At 41.0% G+C, this 23520-nt stretch overlaps 1 protein-coding gene across 2 annotated transcripts in view; it reads right to left on the bottom strand.

The window, feature by feature from the left end:
- LOC122811574 (nuclear factor 7, brain-like) overlaps positions 1-23520 on the bottom strand; it is a 150103-nt gene that overhangs the window by 30472 nt on the left and 96111 nt on the right. For both annotated transcript variants that reach the window (XM_044083502.1, XM_044083501.1), the window contains one exon: positions 1507-1625. In XM_044083502.1, coding sequence (XP_043939437.1) covers positions 1507-1625 — 119 coding nt within the window. The remainder of the gene's footprint in view (positions 1-1506; positions 1626-23520) is intronic.

Below are 23520 nucleotides of genomic sequence, written 5' to 3' on the forward strand. Positions count from 1 at the left end.
TTTTACTGATGCAAAATTATTTATATGGCTGCTTCCACATTAGCACAGTGCACACATACACATATATGAAGATACTAACGTTAGATGTACATTCTATTGAGAGACAGAATGACTGACGTAACCACTATATAGCTACTCTCCCTTCCTCATCTCATATTTTCATTCTTTATCCCAAAACATCCTCATATCCTTACAAGACTGTATCACTACTTTATGTAATACATTTCAGGACCTCACCACTTTCTTATTGATGCAAATTTGTCTTGAAACAGACCCCTTCTAGGTACATTTACCTTCTTCTTTACCTGTCTTTTATTCTCTAATTTCATGCCTAACATCTACCACATAATAATACATAACAATCGTGTACATCCACGTCATGCTTCCCTCTTTATCGCCTCCTAATTCATATATGTCTGCGTAAGGCACGACTCTTCCTCAAGTCTCTCCACTATATTCTCATTCTGTGCCCTTTCTACAAGCTTAATTATCATTCTTCTGTAAAAGTACCAGAACTTGCACAACAGTCCAAATATGGGCTTACCTATCGATATCCTTCACAGCTCTTAAGTTTTCAAAGTTTTTTAAGTTTTATGCATCCCAACATCCTGTTGTCCTTCAACCCTGCCCTTTCAAACATCACAGCATGGTTCATCTTAGGTATAATATTCCTCTGTTACCTTAGTTAGCAGCACTCAGCAAATCTTCATATTTTCTCTAAGTGTAACCCACCAAATGGCATAATCTTGTCTGTTTTGCATTTAATCTCAGCTGCCACTTGTTTGTTTATCCTGCAAGGCAGTTTAGGTGTCTTTAGAAATGGCCTCCATTTATGATTACTGCCCAAATCATGGATTTAGCCATAAACTGAACTTGTTTTTTTAATATCAGTCCGACGTAAACCCTAAATAGGACTGCTCCTGACACTGAAACTCGTATTATGTCTTTGTTTATTTGCCTTTCCTTTTACAAAATACCCTGCATCTCTCTGCTGCTGTTTTGTGAGCTTCTTATTCACTTTCTACTCATTTTATGCATCTATGCGGATTTCACCACTAGTTGATACGCAGGCGCATCATATCCATAAGGTTCTTTGTAGCCTCATTGGCAAAGACCTACATATAGAACTGGATCAAACTGGACTAGCAAGCTTTCTGCTGTGTGAGGCCATGCTGTTGCCTCTGAGAGCAGGACTCAGAATTATTCCTATAACCTTCCCTGGGAGGGAATAGGAGTTCAGGCCTGCAGTTGCCTTACTAAATACACTCTTGTATAACAAAGTCCAGTGCTGCTATCCTCAGGTGCACCAGGGCACCCCTCCAGATTTTACAGAAGGGCATGATTATTTTAGCAGTAGGTTATAAACTACTATCAACAGTTTATATTTCTGATTTGTACATCCACAAACCTTTTTTTCTTTAAGTGAAATATCTTGTATTATTTTATGCAAAATATGTCTTACAAAAATAAACCATACATAATAGTCTACCTCAATGATATCCTTACCTGGGCTAATAACTTTCTTCATCTCTCTCCACACTGCAAACTGAAGAAATTCTTCATACAGACCCAGAGAAATTTCTTTAGGCTCATCTTCAGAAATATATGGTTCAATATATTCCCTACTATGAAGTATAAGAAAAAATATTTTAGTGAAGTAACATCTCACCCAAATCACAGCACTCAAGTAATGACTCTTTCACTGAGCTATGTGGGTGTGTTTTGTTGTTTTGTGTTTTTTGAACAGTCAGGCATTAACACACATATACAGTGTCATACATTTTGATATAATGAAACATGCTAAGCAACCAGACGTCACACACACATTATTCAAAATATTAGTGCAGGTAAAAATCTTGCTGGTGTCTCTGTATATGGACAGGAATAATATATTAAAAAATGCTAGCAACCTTCAGTCATTCCTGTAAAATTACCAGAAAACTGTTCAGAACAGCAGAAATTCTATTCACTTCATGTATTGACCTAACAATGCTAGATACTGTATGAAGAATGAGCTGCCGCAGCAGCAGCAACTAAAGATGTGTGGTTAATAAAATGAGAAAGCAGAAGGTTGTTAATAGGAATGAAGACAGTAATGCACCGTGCATTCACAATGTCATCTTGTACAGTGTTTGTTGGAGGTAGGGAATATATTGTTTTTGGTTCCCTATTGAAATGTCTGCACTCGAAATGCTGAGTGCTGACACACAGGAAAAAAATAAAAACAACAGACCAAAACGTAGATCAGCAAATCTCAAACATTGTTATTCTCCTTTACAATTATTTTTCTCACTGAACTTATATACACTAACTCCGAGACCGCCATACCATGGAGAAAGGAATATTATACTAAATGGCTATCTTGGATTAGTACATGTAAATCTGTTTTTTTTTTGCCCATTAAGACTCCATGTTTTGGGACTCACTATAGTGGAGCCCAACATTTTAAATGACTACCATTTTTTCTACTCTGATTCAATAATTTGCATTCCCATCTATGCAAGGAATTCATTGCACTGCTTAGAGAAAGTAGGTATCAAACACCGTGCCTTATCCTACAAAGAATCTAGTCTGTTTGCATAGTTGTATGAGGAACATTGTTGTATTTTACATTAGGTTTGCTGTAATCTTTGAAATGTCTTTGTGTCCTTTGGCTTTTCCCGGTTAGGGGTCGCCACAGTGGAACTCCGGTCCGCTAATGATTGGCAGTTGATTTTTACGTACTGGCTTGCCAGGCCTGATGCACAACCTTCAACGAAGGTACGCCCATTCACGCATGTCTCCACGCAGAAGACGCTCTAGCTAAGAATCGAACCAGACAGCGTGTTACTGTGAGGTGACAACGCTACCGCAGCATAGTGCATTAAACAGAAATATTGTGCTCCTTCCAGATAGGACTCTGACGGCTGTATAAATCAAAGTGTCAGCAGACACCAATGCAGAGTTTGGATTATAACTTGCACACACCATCCTTAGTATCAAATTTTACTTCGGATACCACATAAGTCCATAATCAATGTTGATTATCTGTCATGTTTTGTTAAATGACAAGGTGACATATGCTACTATACTACAAGTCTGAGTGTGTTTTTTGTGCCATGTTTGTTATAAGCATTAATGTAGAATACAGTAGACAAGATTCCTTATTAAATGGACTTGCTCTCTCAGCTGAATAAACCAAACTCTTCAAGCTAGGTAAACATATAGAAGTGGTGTCTGTTTGGTTTGCTTCCCTGTCCCATTGCAGAGCTCTAGGTTGGCACATTTTTGACTTGGCAGGTGTACAGGTTTAATGAATTCATACTGTGCAGTTGTATTTTCCATGCAGACAGCAACATAATATTTACTCTACTGTAGATATGATTCCATTAGGTACTGTGCATTGTAAAGGGGGGGGATGCATGCAGCTCTGAAACATTGTGACTTTAAATATGTATGGTATTTGTTCTATCACAGAAGGAAGCCTTATGTGATGTGCTACCAATAAAAAGGAAAAGTATTTCTGTTGTCAGAACTGAAAATACTGTAAATAATTTTTAATTGTGTTACATGCAGAATTAATGCAACCATTTTTTCTGCGGGAACTCAAACTAAGTTGGCAACAGTAGTTTGGGACACTACAGGCTTTCAGTAGTAAAGGGTGTAAATGCTTTCTTATTAACTACACTGAGATGATAAATGCATTGCAGTGGTACAAACCCTGAAGCAATGATGACATGCACGTGAGCCATACTGACCTGCTCTTATAATTATATAAGACAGTTGAGCAAGTACATGTAGAGGCTTGAGGAACAGTAGACAATGCTACTGGTTTCAGATAGTTTTAGCTTCAACACTTTTAAATGTATACAATGTTCTGTCATTAACTGCTCATACTAGCCCTGTCTACAGGTGCAAACTGCAATATATTGGTTCAACCATTGTAGACCCATTATTCTGAAGAGCTGCAATGCAGACATTAAATTTGTACTTAGGTTTGTACCATTTGTGCTCAAAAGTGAAATATATCAGTCATGAATTTTGGCTGAAAACTTGAAATACACTAAAATGTCTCTGTCCAGAGCAGTTGTTAGTAGGTATGTATATTTCTTTACGAAATACCCAATTACACCATACCTCAAAAATACAGTCAGACACAAACAAATATGTGTAGAATAAAGGATTATAATTTATATGATAATGTTACCATATTTGATAATTCTTCTTCTTTCGGCTTTCCTGGTTAGGGGTCGTATTGCCAGCCTGGCGCCCAACCTTCCACAGAAGGCACACACACACACACACACACACACACACACACGCACACACACACACACACACACACACACACACACACACACACACACACACACACACACACACACACACACACACACACCTAGGGCCAATTTAGAGTATCCCGGTAATTATAAACCTAAAATTGGTTATGTTATCATCCATTGAGTCTGTTTCCACAGATGTCCATTTTATCAAAACCCATCTACCAAAAAACTAAATATGGACCCTGGTGAAGTGGGGGAGAAGCCACATAAGACAAAAGTTTTCCCGAAGAAAAAATTAAATCATACCTAAAATAAATGTTAACAGAAATGATACAAGGAAAGATGATGAAAAAGAAAAAGATGCGTGTGTGATAACAGGCACAATAGGTTCCCAAGCAGAAGAAATCATGATATATATATAATGGCATAGACTATGCCAATTAACTTTTTTTTGTAATCTGAGGATTTTTACCATAGTGATTCCAATAAGGGACAACAACTGTGAATTCAGCTTGTATTTCTAAGGGCTAAATATGTTTTCATATCAAATGTAGAAGAATAAAACATTTCCTACCTGATTACGTAGAATGAGAAATATCATGTAATGCAACCGTTTTCTGCAGTTTTAATGTTGCAGTTTAACTTATTCTCACCTATTTAATTGTCACACCATTGTCTTGTATCCAGCACAATATTAAAATCCTATACCCTGATCCCATAGTGATGCTGCAAATGCAGAAACAGTTTCCTTAAGTGCCTCTTTGAAGTACTGATGGTTTTGTAATCAGTTTTCCTTATTTTGAGACAGCAATCTTTAATTAGCAAAGTCTGAATGCACCTAGCAGACATTAAGGTAATGACCTCTTACCAACCTTTTTTCCTGTCTGCAACATATACAAAAATTACCTCCATGTATATAAATGGATGAGTCCAGTGAACCTGAATGCCTAAAAACATACTAAGCAGAAGAGACGTAAGCCTTACTTTTTAGGTGAATGTCCCTTATGTCTTAATGAAATCAGAATAAATCAACTTTGAGACTGCCAGCACATATAAATTAGATTATGTGCACACATACATACACTCCCAAAAACAACAACAACATACAAACATAAGGGTATAGCCAGAAATTACACATCAGTACACCAGGCTTCCACATTGTTGCACAATCTCAAAATAATTACCCTTTGTTCTTATGACATTTATACTACATATGCAATTAAGGACACGGCACATGTACAACAATGTTCATACAAGAGCACTTTAATTAGAATGCTGGTCTTACTGCAAGCCTACATTATTGTGGATATATGAACCACTTCCCACTAACTCGTTACCCTTTATGTTTCGTTTATAAGTTCATAGGTGTTTATAGGTTCATAGGGGTTTACTAGGCTAATGACAACAAGGTCCTTTTTAAGCCTAGCCCTGCATCCCAAATCTCTGACAAGTTCTGATACCCTTGATAAGTGTAAGCATGGACCTGGCAGATGAATCATTTAGACGTTACCTGCATCCATTAGAGACATAGCTGCCAAACCAGGGATGAATTTCTGGTTTCCCATCCATTTGTCCAAGTTGCACTTGAATTGGGTTAGGGAAGAACTCTGATTCACGTGGATGGGTAGCCTTTTCCACAGATGGGGTAGTCACTGGGATACATACGTATCTCTCCAGCAGGTCCTATTTATATCACAGGCAAGGTTTAAGTCTTAAGTCTTAAGTCTGGGTAATTCTAGTGCTGTTTGTTTTATGGATATGCAGGAGGTCCATCAGTGTGGGGCCTGACAATGCCCTGTATGCCAGGCATAGATCTCTCCTCAAAAGTCTGTAGGAGACAGAATACAGGGATAGGGCCTTGAGGTAGTCTGCATAGAACATATTACTTATGCCCTGTATTATTTTCTGTGGACGTTCCAATTGCTGGATATGCCTAGTTAGGTACATACCAGTGGGGGCATTGTACTCAGTGATAGGTCTGATGAATGCTGAATACAGTGGAACAATGACTTTCTTTGACTTAGATGCCATGCCTTTGTTTATAAGTTGCACAACATAGAATGATTTCTTCACCACTGTAGACATATGATGATCAAAGGCTAGATTACTATCTATGTGTGTTCCTTAGTCCCTGACTACTAGATCAGCTCTAAGGGGTGTGTTGTTAATATAATAGCTACCAGGGATGAATGACTTCCCAAAGAATACTATTATGCATTTTTGGCATTTAGTTTTAGTCCATGGCTCTGACATCAGTTGTTTGTCTGTGTCAGCCCCTCCTGGAGAACATTTGTGTCAGTATGAGATTCAACGACAGCTCCTAATTTGCAATCATTTGCAAATTTAGTCAGCCAGAGACTAACAACTCTGGCCTTGACTTCTGAGAAGTAAATGCCAAAAAGGAGTGGTCCAAGGACTGATCCCTGAGGTACTCCATTTGTGACTGGCCTCTCTGTAGAGGTAGACTCCCCAATTCTAACTTCCTGGGTCCTGTCTGTGAGTCACTTGGCTATCCAATGATAAATATGGGTTTGTATCTAACCTCCTGAGTTTGTCAACAATGCCCAAGTGGGGTATTATGTCAAATGCCTTGGCCAGGTCAAGGTAGGCAGTGTGAACAAGTTTGCCCTCATCCATTGCTTTCAGGACCTTCTCAAAGAAGTCCACCAAGTTGAGTAGGCATGACCTGCCCTTGACAAAACCAGACTGGGTTGAGTCCCATGTCTGGAGGTTTACTATATTTCTATTGATCATCTCCATGATAATTCCTTCCATGGTTTTACATATAAGACTAGTGAAACTTATGGGTCTGTAGTTTACAGAGTCTGTAGATTTCCCACCTTTGTGCAGATGGATAACTGTTGCCTTTCTCCATTCATGAGGCATGAAGCCTGTTTGGAGGCTACAGTTAAATAGTAATTCCAGAGGCCCTGATAGGTCATGTTTCATGCTATTTAGAAGGCATCCAGGGATATTGTCTGGGTCCATTGATGCAGTGTTCTTGGTCTTAGAGAGAGAACATTAAGCACCTGTTCCCTAGTGATAGTAGTGGAAGTTATATCTGATGATATTTCCTGAGGGAAGAATGAGGGGGAGAGAGGGTTAAAGTTGGAGTTAAATTTATCAGCCAGGAGGTTTGCGATATCTTCTGGCTCAGTATAGGTGGCTCCATTTATAATGAGCTCTGCACACAACTGTGTATTGCCTTTGAGGTTGCAGACATAGCTAAAGAATGCTTTGTGGTTGTCCTTGGCCCAGGAAGCCAAACTTACCTAAAATTTGACTTTGGTAGACTTTTATTTGTCCTCGGAGTTCTTTGTTTAGTTTGACAAGAATGCTTTAATCCTGCTGGGTGCTGCACCTCCTAATTTTTGCCATGATTTTCTTCCTCCTGTTATACAGCCGATAGATTTTGTGATTCCATGGGGGTGGCTTGTTTTTGGAGTTAATTCTGTACGTCTTCCTGGTGGGTACAGCTGCCTCTATGCAGCTACTAACATGCTTTTACAGGGTTTCTGTGAACAGGTCTGCATAGGCAGAAGTGTTCTCAGGGTTTATGGGGTCTTGAAATTATGCCAGGTTTTCAGTTAATAGCAGGAGGTTAACCTAAGAATAGTTCCTGAATATTCCAGGTTTAGCTGGGAGTCCAAGTTGTGAGTTTTATGAGTTTTAAAACTCACCATTTAGTTCTTTCGTGAGTCCACACATCTTTCTGTGTCCATACTGGCTTTTGCTGAAGTTTCTGATTCCCTCACACATTCATATGATGTGGTTGAACTGGCATTCCTGTAGATTGCATGTTGAGACACGTACTGTGTGAGAATGAGTGAGCATGTTTGTCCTTTGATGGGCTGATACTTTGTTCAGGAGTAGTTTGTCTATTTTATAAAGTGAGTGTTGTGAAAATCTCCAGCTCCTATGTGACCCTGAGTGAATGAACTTAGTGCATTTCTATTGGTCAAATGTTTCCACTCAGAAATTAACTTCTATGCTATGGCTTAAACTTAGCTTTAGAGTGATTCATAGAGGACAGTTGTGCTTATGAGTGGTAGCCTTAAATGAACATATGCAAATGAAGACATATTGAGATTAAAATGAGACATACTGTAGCCATCTTCCCACCTGTTTGCAATTTATAGATATATTTTTTTTTAAGTATTTCCACACCATGCATAGAGATGTTATAAATGGTGAAATTGCACCTTTTCTATCTACTTTGCATTTGGTGAAGAAGCTTGCTGCTGCCGCCAGCCTTGTTATTTCTCAGTGTGAGGTACTTGTCTTGGCCTTTAGCTGGTGGTGCTCGCTGGCCAGGAATTGCACAGATAGAGACAAAAAATAACCCATTGGAACTTTGATAATGAAGAAATCCCTGATGGATTTAGAGTAGACAGAGCTATTGTAAGAGCTTTAGTGAGTATGTATGGCCCACATATGGGAACTGGGGGCGATGCCTGGCCATCCTATACCTGTGAAATCTGAGGTATGTATAGTCCTCACTATACTTGCCATGGGGACCTTTCAGAGACTGACTAGATGACCACTGTTTAGAACCCTATGGGAGGTGTGAAAAAAAGGTACACCACCCTGTAGCAGACACATTAGCATTACTCAAGTCAAACACATACTGCTGAACAGGCCCTTAATACTGGAGTATGTTACAGTCTGCAACCCCACCCAACACACACACACACACACACACACACACACACACACACACTTCCTTTTTTACATTTCATTTTGTTTTACCCAGTCTACTGAGACGCATAATGGACAACTGTTATGTGATATTGTCAGTAGTTACACTATCCACCCTGACTTACAGTAGGTAGGTCAAAGTGTCACATATATCCCATAAGGACTGTGTGGATGATGGTGCCTGTGATCATGAGGAAGTGATGAGCTTGATGCTAACTTGCTGCACTGATGTGACCTACTGGATGCAGGAGATTCTGCAGATAGCGATCTCACAGTGCTTTGTGACTGACATCTTTTTTGAGAGGTTCTGCAATGATGTGACTTACTGGATGCAAGACATTCTGCAGATAGTGCTCTTACAGTGCTTTGTGACTGATATCTGGTATGAGAGGTTCTACAATGATGTGACCTACTAGATGCAGGAGATTCTGCAGATAGCGATCCTACAGTGCTTTGCGACTGATATCTAGTATGAGAGGTTCTGCAATGATGTGACCTACTGGATGAAGGAGATTCTGCAGATAGCGATCTCACAGTGCTTTGTGACTGACATCTGGTATGAGAGGTTCTGCAATGATGTGACCTACTGGATGAAGGAGATTCTGCAGATAGCGATCTCACAGTGCTTTGTGACTGACATCTGGTTTGAGAGGTACTGGAGTGATGTGACCTACTGGATGAAGGAGATTCTGCAGATAGCGATCTCGCAGTGCTTTGTGACTGACATCTGGTTTGAGAGGTACTGCAGTGATGTGACCTACTGGATGAAGGAGATTCTGCAGATAGCGATCTCACAGTGCTTTGTGACTGACATCTGGTATGTGAGGTTCTGCACTGATGTGACCTACTAGATGCAGGAGATTCTGCAGATAGCGATCTCACAGTGCTTTTGCAATGATGTGACCTACTGAATGCAGGAGATTCTACAGATAGCGATCTCACAGTGCTTTGTGACTGACATCAGGTCTATATTGCATGATCAAAGTTTCAAAACTTCAAATCTGATATGGTCAACACCATATAATTGAAGTTTTGAAACATCGAAAATGTAATAAAACACAACAACCTACAAAAACAAACCATTTAAATGATCTAAGCAGGGGGTCAAGACCCCCTGCACTGCCCACACCCCCCGTTACTTAAATATACCAACTCTGAGATTGTATTACAGTGCAGAAAAGGGAAATATTCCCTTTCCGCACTGTATGGAGATCTCCGTTAAAAGATTCAAAGTTTCAAAACTTTGATCATATGGTGTCGACCATATCAGATTCTAAGTTTTGAAACTTCAATCTTCTGATATAGACCCACTGACATCTGGTATGAGAGGTTCTGCTACACGTACCTGATTGCTGAGCAGGCCTGCCTGACTTTTTTTGTCTTACATCCCTTATCCAAATTTACCTGTACTTCCTTAGCTCATGTGGCATGCCACCTACTACGTGTCCGGACAGTACCTTAACCTTGTTCCTGTCCACCACTGTTTCCTAATTGAGTCTGGTACATCTTGACTTGTTTACTCATGGGGACTGAGATGGCTGCTGTGTGTGCCATCATACTGCACAGGAGTGTAACTAAGACACCATTTCCATCTACTCGCTGAAATCCTCACGTATGGCCTGCACTGCTCTAACCATCTCTAGCTGACTCTCAGTGGGAGTGCACTGAGCCTGAACAATGTCTTAGTACATCCACTGCTGCTGGGCAGCCAATGCTTTTCATTTTTCTGCAGGTAGCTGTGATGACATGTGCCCACACCTGACAATCCTTTGCTCAGATGTTACAGTTGCTACTGCTATCTCTAAGGCTGTACTGTTGTCCTGAAGGTCACTGTGGTGTCTTGCTCTTATACTTGGTGGCTTTGCAGTTGCCCGCCCCTACTGTGACACACCTCCCAGTCTAGTGTCATTAGCTCATTCTTCTTAATACAGAAGGCCTTCTGTTCCTCCTTTTTCCCTTTTCAAAAAGTAAAACAAAACTTTTTATTCTTTTTCGCCTGAACCTTCTTGTGTTCTGACTGTCCTTCTCAAACATATTGGAAATATACAGTATATTTCAGAGCATTTGTTATAACTGTATTTGCTATAACTGATTTAAGTATTTTTTTCTGGCTTTTTGAATATTTACTGCTTAGCGACTGCATCTTAGCCTGTTTATACAGCTATGCATTCTATTTAAACTGTTTTTGTGTTGATTAACTGTTTTGCACTCTTAAAAAGTTATTTGTTGCTTAATTTTACCTGTAGGCTAACACACTCAAGTGTGCTAGCCGCTTAAAAGCATTTATAGCATTTACTGTCTGTTTTTCCTTGTCTCTGTAAAAAATAAAAAAAAAAACATCTCTTGTTTTCCCACCTTACTGAACTAGAGTAGTCCAGTTTCAGAGTTGTTGATCCCTGGGCTTTGGTTTTTAGTTCCTGTTACTGATCCATTGCCTTATTAGGAAGGAGGGAAGTTTCTTTGCTTACCAGTGGGAGTGGGAAGCACTGAGCAGCCTTTTTGTCCGAATTGGTGAAGTTTCAGCCAGAAACTAGTAGTCTATTGGTCGTTTTGGGCCAATTCCTAGCTCCCTTCAGCCCCCTGCTATAAAACACGCTAAACTGTACTGCTGATCTAACCAGCATATCCTACAACTGAAAAGTTCATCTCTACTTGATTCCCAAGTAGACTATTCTCTATCTGTAAAGCCTAGCACTTACTCCTACAGTACTTGCACCTTGATAAAGCACTCTTATTATAGATAGTACCCCACCAGCCCAAAACGCAGTTTCTACGGAGTCCTTTGAAAGTCTCTTTATCTACTACTTCTAGTATGTCGAGGGATCAGTTGCTAGTGTCCTCTCCAGCTCAACTGGTGAACCTGGGAATATTGAGGCAATGTTACAATTGCCTCATGTACACTGAACAATCCTCTCCTTCTCCCACAAAACACAAATACATGCGAGATGCAACTATACGGCCAAACTGGAGGCTGAGCTCTCTCAACATAGGACTGGCAAGACCAGACAGGAGGAGAAGGTAACCACACACAATACATACCCAGTCACACATGGCACCATCACAACTTCAAATCATACACATACTCACACAAAGACATGGAGGCTCTGATCAAAAATTTACCAAAACAGCAGAGGCCACCAAAGCAGACACCCAAACAACTACCACCTCACGACCCAACACATGCAACACATAGACCACACAGTCAGAGTGTCAAACAGTCACAGCCCTTAAGGCCAAACAAAATGCCAGACACACTTGTCATTGGTGATTCCATAGTCAGACACACTGACGTCCCGCTCACCAGACTGAGTAAGGAGAAGGTCACAGTAAGCTGCCTGTCGGGCGCTAGAATCTGCCACATAACGCAAGCACTCAGGTCTCTCAACAGCAGGTACAAGTACGACTCAGTCATTGTCCACGCTGGCGTCAATGACCTGAGACGTACCTCCTTGGACTACATGAAAAGGGACATCGAGGAGCTCTCTGATTATGTAGCCCAGGCAGGTATGACCCTGACCTTGAGCAGTATCCTACCTTCACCTAGAATGATGCCACAATACAGTGATAAGATGATCAGCTTTAATAATTGGCTTAAATTCTGGTGTCATTCAAAGGGGATCTAATGTCTGTCTGCCTGGGATGACATGCTGGACAAGCCACGCTGCTTCGCAAGGGACGGCTTGCACCTGTCACCCCTGGGCTTCCGGATATTGGCAAAGGCTCTTGCCACCCCATAGTGCCTTTTTAGGCAAGGCTCAAATTCTAAACCTACCACCCTAGAACACCAAAAGGAAAAAACTAAGGGTAATGCTGCTCAATGCCAGAAGTCTCAATCTCAAGATGCACGCACTCAAGGCCCTTCTCAATATGGAGAACATCGATGTCTGTGCTGTGACAGAAACCTGGTTCAAGGCTCCTGAGAGCACCCCAGCACTAACAGGTTTCACCTCATATCATGCGTTCCGCCCCAAAATCCGGACAACACCAAGAAAGGAGGGTGTCCATATTCATAAAGGACACCCACACCTCAAGGTTGGTGGCAACGCACGATGCATCGGAGACCATCCAGGTGCAATTAACCATAGGCAAGACTGCTCTGCAATTTGTAGCATGTTACAGGCCACCCTCTCAAACTCAGGAAACTCACATGGCCTTCCTGAAAACATTGGAGGGATAAATGTATCTCCAAACACCATCATACTAGGTGACTTCAACTACCCTAATATAGACTGGGAACACTACTCAAGCCAGAACACTCTAACCCAAAGATTCCTGGAGTTCATAAACTCAAATGCCATGGAACAACTAGTCACCATCCCCACAAGAGGAGAAAACATACTTGATCTCATCATCACGAACATGGGATCAAAATGTTCAACACCGAAGTATACCCCTCACTGGTGAGATCAGATCATAAACTAATCTCGCTGGAGGTCCTCATCCGCCCCCACCTGAAACAAAAAAGACCACAGTGAAAAACTTCTCAAAAGCCGATTTCACACTTCTAAAAACTAGTGTAGTCTCCTTTAAGGCCCCTGAGCCAGTGGTAAACATTACTCAAACCGCTGAATCACTTACAAATGCCTTCTACCAGCACCTACAGGACTGCATGGATCAGGCAATCCCAAACAAAACTAAGACTCTCTGTACCAAAGGCAAGCGTCCAGTCTGGTGGACCCCAGCCATAAACAAGCTCTACAACAAAAGGAGGAAGCTACTACAAGATAGAGCAAAATCCTTGAAAGGTAAGACACCTTTGATCATTATAAGTAAAAAACTAAGAGCTCTCATAAAATCATCCAAGGCAAATTTTGAGAGAAAAATCGCCAAGGACTCTAAAGACAATCATAAGGCTTTCTTTAGCTATCCAATAAAAAAGCCAAAAACCAAATCCAAGAAGCAGTCTGGAAGAAGAAATGAACACCTGGAGTGGAAATTTTAAAAAACATTTAATGTTAATGGTCTCATTTAAACCGGGTGGTTTATCAGCCTTTAACTTCACTTGCCACAGTGTTTCCCTTTGCTCTACATAATTTTTATAATCACCACCTCTTAAATCAGTTTTAACTACCTCCACTACTGAAAAAACAAATTTTTTAAAATTATTACAAGTAACAGAGTGGGATCCTGTTTGGGATTCCAAAAACCCATAAGAACGCCATTGAGCCTCCTTTTAGGCCAATAGTATCAGCACCAAACTCGGTCACAGAAGGAATTTCCTTGGTCATCGATGCCACCCTTAATCCTATTGTTACTAAACAAGAAAGTTTCCTACAGGATTCTTGGCATTTTTTGACAAAATTGAATTTGTTTGCCACTACGGCAACTTTTGATCCCAACAAACATGTGCTTTTTACTTTAGATGTGATTTCTTTATTTACATGTATCCCACATGATGATGGGATAGAAGCTGTGCGATGTGTGCTAACTAATAATGGGCAACATTCAACTGGACAAATTGGCACTATTTGTAGGTTTATTGAGATAATTTTACAAAACAACTTTTTTATTTTTAAGGATAAATTTTACCGACAAGTGAGAGGGGTAGCTATGGGGTCCCCAGCTGCACCCTCTTATGCCAATATCATTATGATCTGGTGGGAATCTGTCTTTCTTAAGTCTTTAACCACTAAGTTTAACATTTTATTCTACCAGAGATTTGTAGACGACTTGGTTTTTATCATTGAGGGGGACAAAACAACTGTGGACAAATTTCTTTTTGAAATAAACATGTTCCACTGTTTTTTGAAATTTACTTTGGGAGGTGTGGGTTTTACAATAAATTTTTTGGATGTATGTGTTACATGGGATTTCACGGCAGGGAAATTCCGAAGTAAGATACACCGGAAGAGTACATTTACGAACAGTTATGTTCATTATTCCAGTGCAGATCCCAAACACATGATTTGTAACATCCCTAAGGGACAAGTCATCAGGGCCTGTCGGATGACCTCTGATGAAACTGATCTTGGTTTGGAGATTGATTTTATAAAAAATCTATTTCTTCAGAGAGGGTACCCATTGGAGTTATTGAATAAAATTATAAGTGAAGTGTTAGGTAAACGTGAGCAATACTATCCAGCTTTATTGAATATCTTGAGCCCTAGTTCTTTAAGTATTCCAAGTAATAAAAATACGAATTTTGAAAAATTCGACAACGTAGTTTGTTCTTTAGAAATGAGCACGGATGGAGAGTGTATTAAAAGAATTCTTTTGAATAATTGGAAAATTATTGAAGGCAATTCAGATATTTTTCGGATTTTGGGCAACAAACCTAATTTTGTTTATAGGAATTTATTTAACATCAAGAAAGCTTTGGAATTTGGTCATGATACATTGAACAATTCAAAAAAAGAGGTTAAGGGTATGTTTACATGTAACAATTGTAACATGTGTAGGTTTATTGCCATAGGTCCCAATATTGTTATAGACTCTTATCAGCGGACCATTATGGTGCCAGAATATGTCAATTGTCGTACTGAGGGGGTAGTGTATGTTGCTATGTGTTGTTCTTGTTCTGGGTTTTATGTCGGTATGACCACCCGCAGTCTAAATGTTCGCATTCGTGAGCACATTTATAACATCAAAATTAAAGATGTTAATAGTGTTTTATTTAGACACTCTGTTACTTGTAATAATTTTAAAAAATTTGTTTTTTCAGTAGTGGAGGTAGTTAAAACTTTCTTTAGCTATGTTAGAAACCTAGGAGGAAACTCCCAGATATGCTCAGAATTAGTTCAAAATGATGTGAAAATTACTGAACCTACACACATTGCTAACATACTGGCTGACAGGTTCAGTGCAAACTTCTCCCCCCCTCCCCCCCAAAAGGAGAGATATCTATTCCAGAGGATTGTAGCCCCCGAAACATCTCCAACGCCCAGGTGAGAACTGCCCTCACTAAGGCAAAAAACACAGCATCCATGGGACCGGATGGTGTCCCCGGCTGTGTGCTTCATGAACTCAACGAGGAATTAAACCCACAGTTAGGACAGCTGTTTAATCTTAGCCTCACCTCAGGATACGTACCCAAGGAGTGGCGCCGCGACTGTGGTCCTACTTCATAAGGGCGGTGCCTCCACAGACCCTGGAAATTACCGCCCCATTAGCTTGACAAGCCTTATCTGCAAAGCCATGGAGAGGATCATAATGGAACTCATAAATAAAGACATAGGGAACTTGCAGACTTTGGATCCAACCCAGTTTGGCTTTGTCAAAGGCAGATCCTGCCTCTTAAACTTGGTTGACTTTTTCGAGACAGTCACCAAGGCCATTGATGAGGGAATGGCAGTCCATACAGCCTACCTCGACCTGGCAAAGGCCTTCGACACAATACCCCACTCAGGTATCATGGAAAAACTCATCAGCTTGAATGTAAACCCATACATCACAAGATGGGTTGCAAACTGGCTAAGTGACAGAACCCACAGGGTCAGAGTTGCTGGAGCCATGTCAGACTCAAAGCCTGTCACAAGTGGTGTCCCACAGGGCTCAGTCCTGGGTCCACTCTTGTTCGCCATCTACTTTTCTGAAGTACAAGCAAACACAGGAGGGTTATGGCTGACAAAGTCTGCAGATGACTGCAAACTGGGCGCCATAGTCGAAAACACATCTGACACAGATATCCTCCAGAAGGGCCTCACAGAAACGGATAACTGGTGCCAGAGCCATGGCCTGAAGTTAAACGCCAAAAATGCATAGTCATACCCTTCAGGAAAAAGAAGGTTACCGCTAGCTACCATATATGTGGCAATCCACTGAGCACAGAAAAAGTCATCAGGGATCTGGGGACCCAAGTTGACAGTAGCCTTCGTTTGACACTCATGTTGCTAAAGTAGTTAGGAAAACCTTCTATATCACCCACCTGATCATGAAGGGATTCACATCTAGATCAAGGGAGGTCATCGTCCCCCTGTACTCATCACTCATTAGACCTATGATTGAGTACAATGCCCCGTTCGGAATGTATCTGACCAGACACCTGATGCAGCTTGAAAGGCCCCAAAAGTTCCTCACCAAAAGAATAAAGGGTCTCAAAAATATGTCTTATGCTGCCCGACTGAAAGAACTCCAGCTCTATTCAGTCTCATACCGCTTGCTCAGAGGTGACCTGTGCCTGACATATAAGGCCATGTCAAACCCAGATTTGATGAATATGCTTCACCTCAAAAAATCTAGATCCCTCAGAACCACAAGGGTGGGAGACTTAAACCTTGACACGGTTATAAATAGAACGTGCTGGAGGGACAGATTCATCACCCAGAGACTTCCTATGCTGTGGAACAAAATCCCGGTACATGTGAGGCAGAGCACCTCGCTGGCCTTGTTCAAGAGGAATCTTGACCAATGGATGGGAGATCGCAGATATACCCCAGGGATTACTTCAGTGTCACTGCTTGACAGGGGCACAGAAAAATGATAGGCATAGTTTTTATTCAAACTAAAGGGGTGGCGAAAGCCACATAACTATGGGCTAGGCTTATAAATGCCCTTGGGCAGATAGCCTAGTATGAACCTATGAACCTATGAACCTATGAAACACTATTGTTGAGGTACATGATGTCTCTCCCTGTACAGTCTGCAATATTATGTCTTCATCTACTTGACTGTGTGATGGTGTATTACTTCCTGCAGTTCTGTACATGCTGTGGTGTGTGGGATCCTGCCATTATACTTAGCAACTGTGTGTCACTGTTCTCAGGCTGTGTCATAAATATAACTGTTATGTTATTATCATCAACAGCCATTCTGATAACAACATCTGCCTGCTCTGCCGGCACAGCGGGACTGTTCATTCCTGCTGCTGACCCTGTGAAGGTGTGGGTGATAACATTATTGCTCAGACTTCAGAGTATAGTAATGAATGTTCTTAATAAGGTGTAGAGGGCACTTATCATACATAATCAGACCACTTTCCTGATATGCAGAAATGGGTGGTTCACCTGTTGATAAGAACTATCATTTGTTACATGTAACCACTTAACCTCTGCAGTAATAGCCCCTCTGATTTTGTTTGTGGCATCTTCATCAATGTCATGGTCATCTCCCCATATAGAGAGGAGGTATTCCTCATTGGATGTTAAAGGGATAAGTGTTGGATATCCCCCACCAGTACTACTATGGGCAATTGCAATCTGTCTAGCCTTTGCTCTGGGGCATCCAACCATGTCACTGGCTCTTTTTCTGCACTGCATTAATGAGCAGTACCCCCCAACTATATTTACATCCAAATCCACTTGGTTCCATTCCTTAGCTCTTCAGCTTGTTTTGACCCTCCCCCCTTTGTCAAACAGTTACTTGCCATATGTCCTGAGACTAACCCCCATGAGGATGTGGTTCTCTGCAGGGCTGAAGTTGTCTTTCATCTGTCTAGATCCCTGCTGTTGCATCATGTATTTACCTGAAACAACATACAGGAGTACCCCTAGTGAAACTTGCTATTCAGAACGAAACACACTCATTAGCCCTACAGCAAAGCACTGAAAGTATCCTCCAAAGTAAATGTATTACAACACGTTTGCAGTCTTAACACCTAAGTCACCTGACAAACCATGCTTGCAGCAACATAAAAAACAACCTTGAAACCTAAGTTCAAAACAAAAGCATACCAGCTTTAACATATGGAGTGAATACAACAGTTCAACTAATTTTATTGCAGTGTCTTGATAGAAAATAACATTCATATTAATAAAGTAAGGCAGACTTCCACACATACTATTATTCAATGTGGTGCTATCCTTTTTGACTAATACTCTATATGTAACATCAGTAAATTAAAAATACCATTATATGTATCATTTCCAGTATCAGAATGTATGTGTCATAACCCGATCAACACAAAAGACAATGTTCAAAGTTCTTTCCTCTTAACTTTCCTGTATACATTAAAATTGCCATGTATGTATACACAACTAATAAATGATACTCGTAACTCTCAACGCTACAGATTTTCACATAATGTCCAGATTTTTTCCTCATATTTTTGGTCCGCTTTTTTCATAAATTTGTGTTTTTTTAGCAAATTAGAGGCAAATCATTAAACAATAAAGTTACAAAATAATGACAGACATTTGCACTCCCAACTTCATACCCTTATGAAAATTCATGCTAATGCAAAACCTTGTATTCTATCAACTTTCTAAATTTGCAAGAACAATATTTTAAAATTGTCCCTATTTTTGGGCCTTTGTCCTACTTTTCTTTATGTCTTTGTCCAGATTTCTTGTTCTAAGAGGTTCAGAGGTATACACTTCACAGTCATATCTCCTGTCATTATCACTTCTGTCATTGACATCAACATACATCAGTTGCATATTAATTTCACTTTACTGTAAAACCAATGAATTTCTTCAAAGTAAATTATCCAATCAATTTAATTTGCATAGTTTAACAATAATTTCTGTGTAAAGTAGTTTCAGCTTACTTTAAAAATTCCGAGTTTTCATTGAGCAAATACCACCAAACTTGGCTGAGTACTGTTAAAAATGGCAGCTATACAGCTTTTGATGGAAATTCAGTCCACATGCTAGTGTCTCACCCAATAAGCCACTAAGGCATAACATAAAACCAAATGTACTAGCCAAAGGCGACTCTATTGTGAGACACACTGATGTGCCACTCTCCAGGTTGGATAAGGAGAAGGTCACGGTTAGCTGTCTGTCTGGTGTCAGGATCCGGAACATCACAGAAGCATGCAAGTCTCTCAGCAGCAAGTACTGTTATGACTCTGTCATAGTACATGTTGGGGTGAATGACTTGAGATGTACCTCTCTAGACCATATGAAGTGAGACATGACCAAGCTCTTGGATCATGTGTCCCAGGCAGGTATGTTACTATCCTTGAGCAACATAATGCCCTCACCCAGGACGATGCTGCAACACAAGCAAAAGATGATTGACTTCAACAATTGGTTTAATTTCTGGTGTCATTCTAAGGGGATCCACTTTCTGTCAGACTGGGATGACATGGCTGATAGACTTCGATGCTTTGCCAGAGATGGTCTTCACCTGTCAACCCTAGGTTTTTGACTTCTGGCTAAGACTCTTGCCACCCCCCCAGTGTCTTTTTTAGACAGTGTCACAAGGACACAATTTCCAATGTAAAGTTTTCCTCAAAAACCAGTATCAGGGTCATGCTGCTAAATGCTAGGGGTCTTAACCTGAAGCTGCACCCATTGGAAGCGGCCATCACCCTGGAGGATGTCGACGTCTGTGCTGTCACAGAAACCTGGTTCAAGGCTGCGGGAAGCACCCAGACTATACAGGGCTACAATGCTTACCACTCACTCAGACTATCAAATGAGAGTGGTAAATCCAAAGAGGGGGTGTATCCATTTTTATTAAAGACAAATACCCCTCTAAACTGGTACGTCTAAACGAGCATCTTGAATTTCTACATGTACAATTCTCTGTAGGCAAAACTCCCCTTTAGATTATTACCAGTTATAGGACCCCCTCTATGAACAAGGACAACCACAGTGCCTACCTGGACCTCCTGGAGTCCCTCAACATACCAGTGAACATCCTAATTTTGGGAGACTTCAATTACCCATCAATACATTGGTCTAACTATTCCAGCAACACTATGCTCACCCAGAGATTCTTGAACTTTGTTAACTCCAATGCCTTGGACCAGCTGGTCAACACCCCTACTAGGGGCCCAAACATTCTGGATCTGGAGCTCACCTACATGAGTGACCAGTGCACCAGCCCAATTGTACAATCATCTCTAGTGAGATATGATCATAAGTCAGTCACCCTAGAAGTAACTGTAGCTCTTGACCCCCCCCCCCACTGGATCTAAACTAAAACACTTCTCCAATGCTAACTATGAACTGTTACGTGATGATAATACTAGTGTCATAGCCGCTACCACTACTGAAGGTAAGGATACCTATGCTGAGGTCTTCATCAGCTTCTTCTACAAACACCTCCACAGCTATATTGAATCAGCTGTACCTGATAGGATAAACTTAAGTTCTTCACGCAAGAAAAAGACAGCTTGGTGGACATCCACCATAAACACACTATATAACAAGAGAAAAAAAGATGAAGTCCAAGCAGTGGAAGACGGTCCCCTAATTCTAAAGACTCTCTCATTAGCCTAAATAAACAAATAAGACACCTAGTGAGGAAATACAAAGCCAACTATGAATATAAACCGGGCACCCTAGCCAAGGGATACCGCAAGGCATTCATTGGCTACATCCCTGACCTCAAAGGAAAAACCAGACTTTTTCTGAAGTTGTTATAAATGGTAAAACGTACACTGATGCTGATTAAATTGCCAACCTGCTGGCAGATAGGTTCAGTGAAAATTTCTCTCCCCTGTCACCGCCAAACACATAAGACATCACTCCCACATGCCCTCCCCCAGAGATCTCTAAGGAACAGGTCTTAAATGCCCTCTCCAAGGCTAAAAGCACGGCATCTATGGGACCAGACCACATTCCTAGCTGCATCCTAAATTGCTTAAAGCAAGAGCTAGTAACACCTCTTAGTATACTCTTCAGCCACAGTGTAAGCACAGGGTATGTGCCCGCAGATTGGAAATCTGCCACAGTCATCCCCTTCCACAAAGCGGGCTCCTCTATGGACCTCGGTAGTTACAGACCAATAATTCTAACCAGCCTCATCTGCAAGGCCATGGAAAGAATCATCATGGACCTCATGAACTGAGACAGTTCCAAAAGCAGTAGGAGCAATGGGACTTATAAAAAAGAATCTACAATCATATTTAGATATGTTACCAATACATGTAACTCCATACGAATTGCAGAAGGAGTCACTATTGGGCACACTGTGGGTGCTGCAAAGAGCACTTTTGGCTAACATCAAGGAGTGAAACAATACTAATTTCATGAACTTTAATCATACATTGACTTAGGAATGGGGACTATTCCCGTCATGGTATTAGAAACCCAAAAGATTTGGAGAAATTAGAAAATGGAGAGACCTCATCAACAATGACATAGGCAATCTCCAAACTCAGGACCCATGGCAGTATGGGTTTGTCAAAGGGAGATCTTGCCGACTGAACTTGGTGGACTTCTTTGAGACAGTCACCAAAGCTGTGGAGGAAGGGAAAACCATGCATACTGCCTATTTAGACCTGGCTAAGGACTTTGACACCATCCCTCACTCAGACATCAAAGATAAACTTACCCCACTGAACATAAACCAGTGTATAGCCAGGTGGGTTGCTAACTTGCTCACTAATAAAACACACACAGTTAAAATAAGAGACTCATAATCCACCACTAGACCAGTAACCAGTGGAGAACCACAGGGCACGGTGCTGGGACCCCTATTGTTTGGAATTTACTTTTCATAAGTATAGACTAAAACAAAGGGCAAACGGCTAACAAAGTTTGTGGATGACTGCAAGCTGGGTGTGATTATTGAGTACTGCAATGACACTGCAACCCTTCAAGAGGGTCATACTTAAACCAATGACTGATGCCAGAGCCACAGGCTCAGGCTAAATGCTAAAAAGTGTATCATCATCCCCCTCAGAAAAGGAGACATCTCTGCCAAGTATCACATTGACAACAATGCTCTAAGCACCCAATCTGTAGTAAGAGACCTGGGCACATAGGTTCAGATCAACCTATTCTTTCACCAGCACTTTTCCACAGTGGTCAGAAAAGCCTTCTATGTAGCCCATCTCATAAATAAGGGCATTGCCTCCAGAAAAAAAGGGGTCATAACTCCCTTGTACTCCTCCCTTATTAGACCAATTATTCACTACAATGCACCCATTGGTATGTACCTCACCAAGCACCTCCAACAACTGGAGAGACCACAGAGGTACCTTACAAAGAAAATTCAAGGTGTCCAATACTTATCCTATGCTGTCAGACTAAAAGTTCCTGTCGCTATAGTCGGTATCCTCCAGACTGCTCAAGGACAACCTCTGCCTGGCCTACAAGGCATCCATGGACCCTGCCCTGATGGAATTGCTGCACATTACCAAGTCAAATGGCATTTGCTGCACCTGCTCTATGGATCTCAGTATGAGAAATTATATTAACAGGGCCTGCTGGAGAGATAGTTTCATCTCACAGAGGCTCCCACTACTCAGAAATAAGCTGCCCATCCTTGTAAAACATAGCATTTTGCTGACCCTCTTCAAGCGTAATCTGGGTGAGTGGATGGGGAATCGCAAATTCACCCCTGGGGTTCTACCTGCATCCCTTCTAGACAGAGGCAGCAGGTGTTGAGCCATGGTTATTACTAGTACCATTATAAACAGGAAAAAAACTTGGCTAGGCTTGTAAGGGCTCCTGGGCCATTAGCCTAGTAACCTCCTTTGACTCTGTGATCCTATGATCCTAAGTTTTATGCATTTCTTATACAAATGAAGCTTATCTAAGCCGATCTTTATGAATCATAGTTATATACAATTAATGTATGTGGTATGTGGTCTCATAGGACTAGAACAACTTTGGGTGGTTGCGGATGGCACTTGTCAGGGGATGTGTAGCAGCACATAGAATGTCTCCATGACATATAGTTATAGTGGAGCATTTGGATATATGTCTTTAATTAATTAAGTTTG

Source organism: Protopterus annectens, chromosome 9.part0 (genome assembly GCF_019279795.1).
Source record: "Protopterus annectens isolate FY-2018-M chromosome 9.part0, PAN1.0, whole genome shotgun sequence".
Classification (NCBI taxonomy): domain Eukaryota; kingdom Metazoa; phylum Chordata; order Ceratodontiformes; family Protopteridae; genus Protopterus; species Protopterus annectens.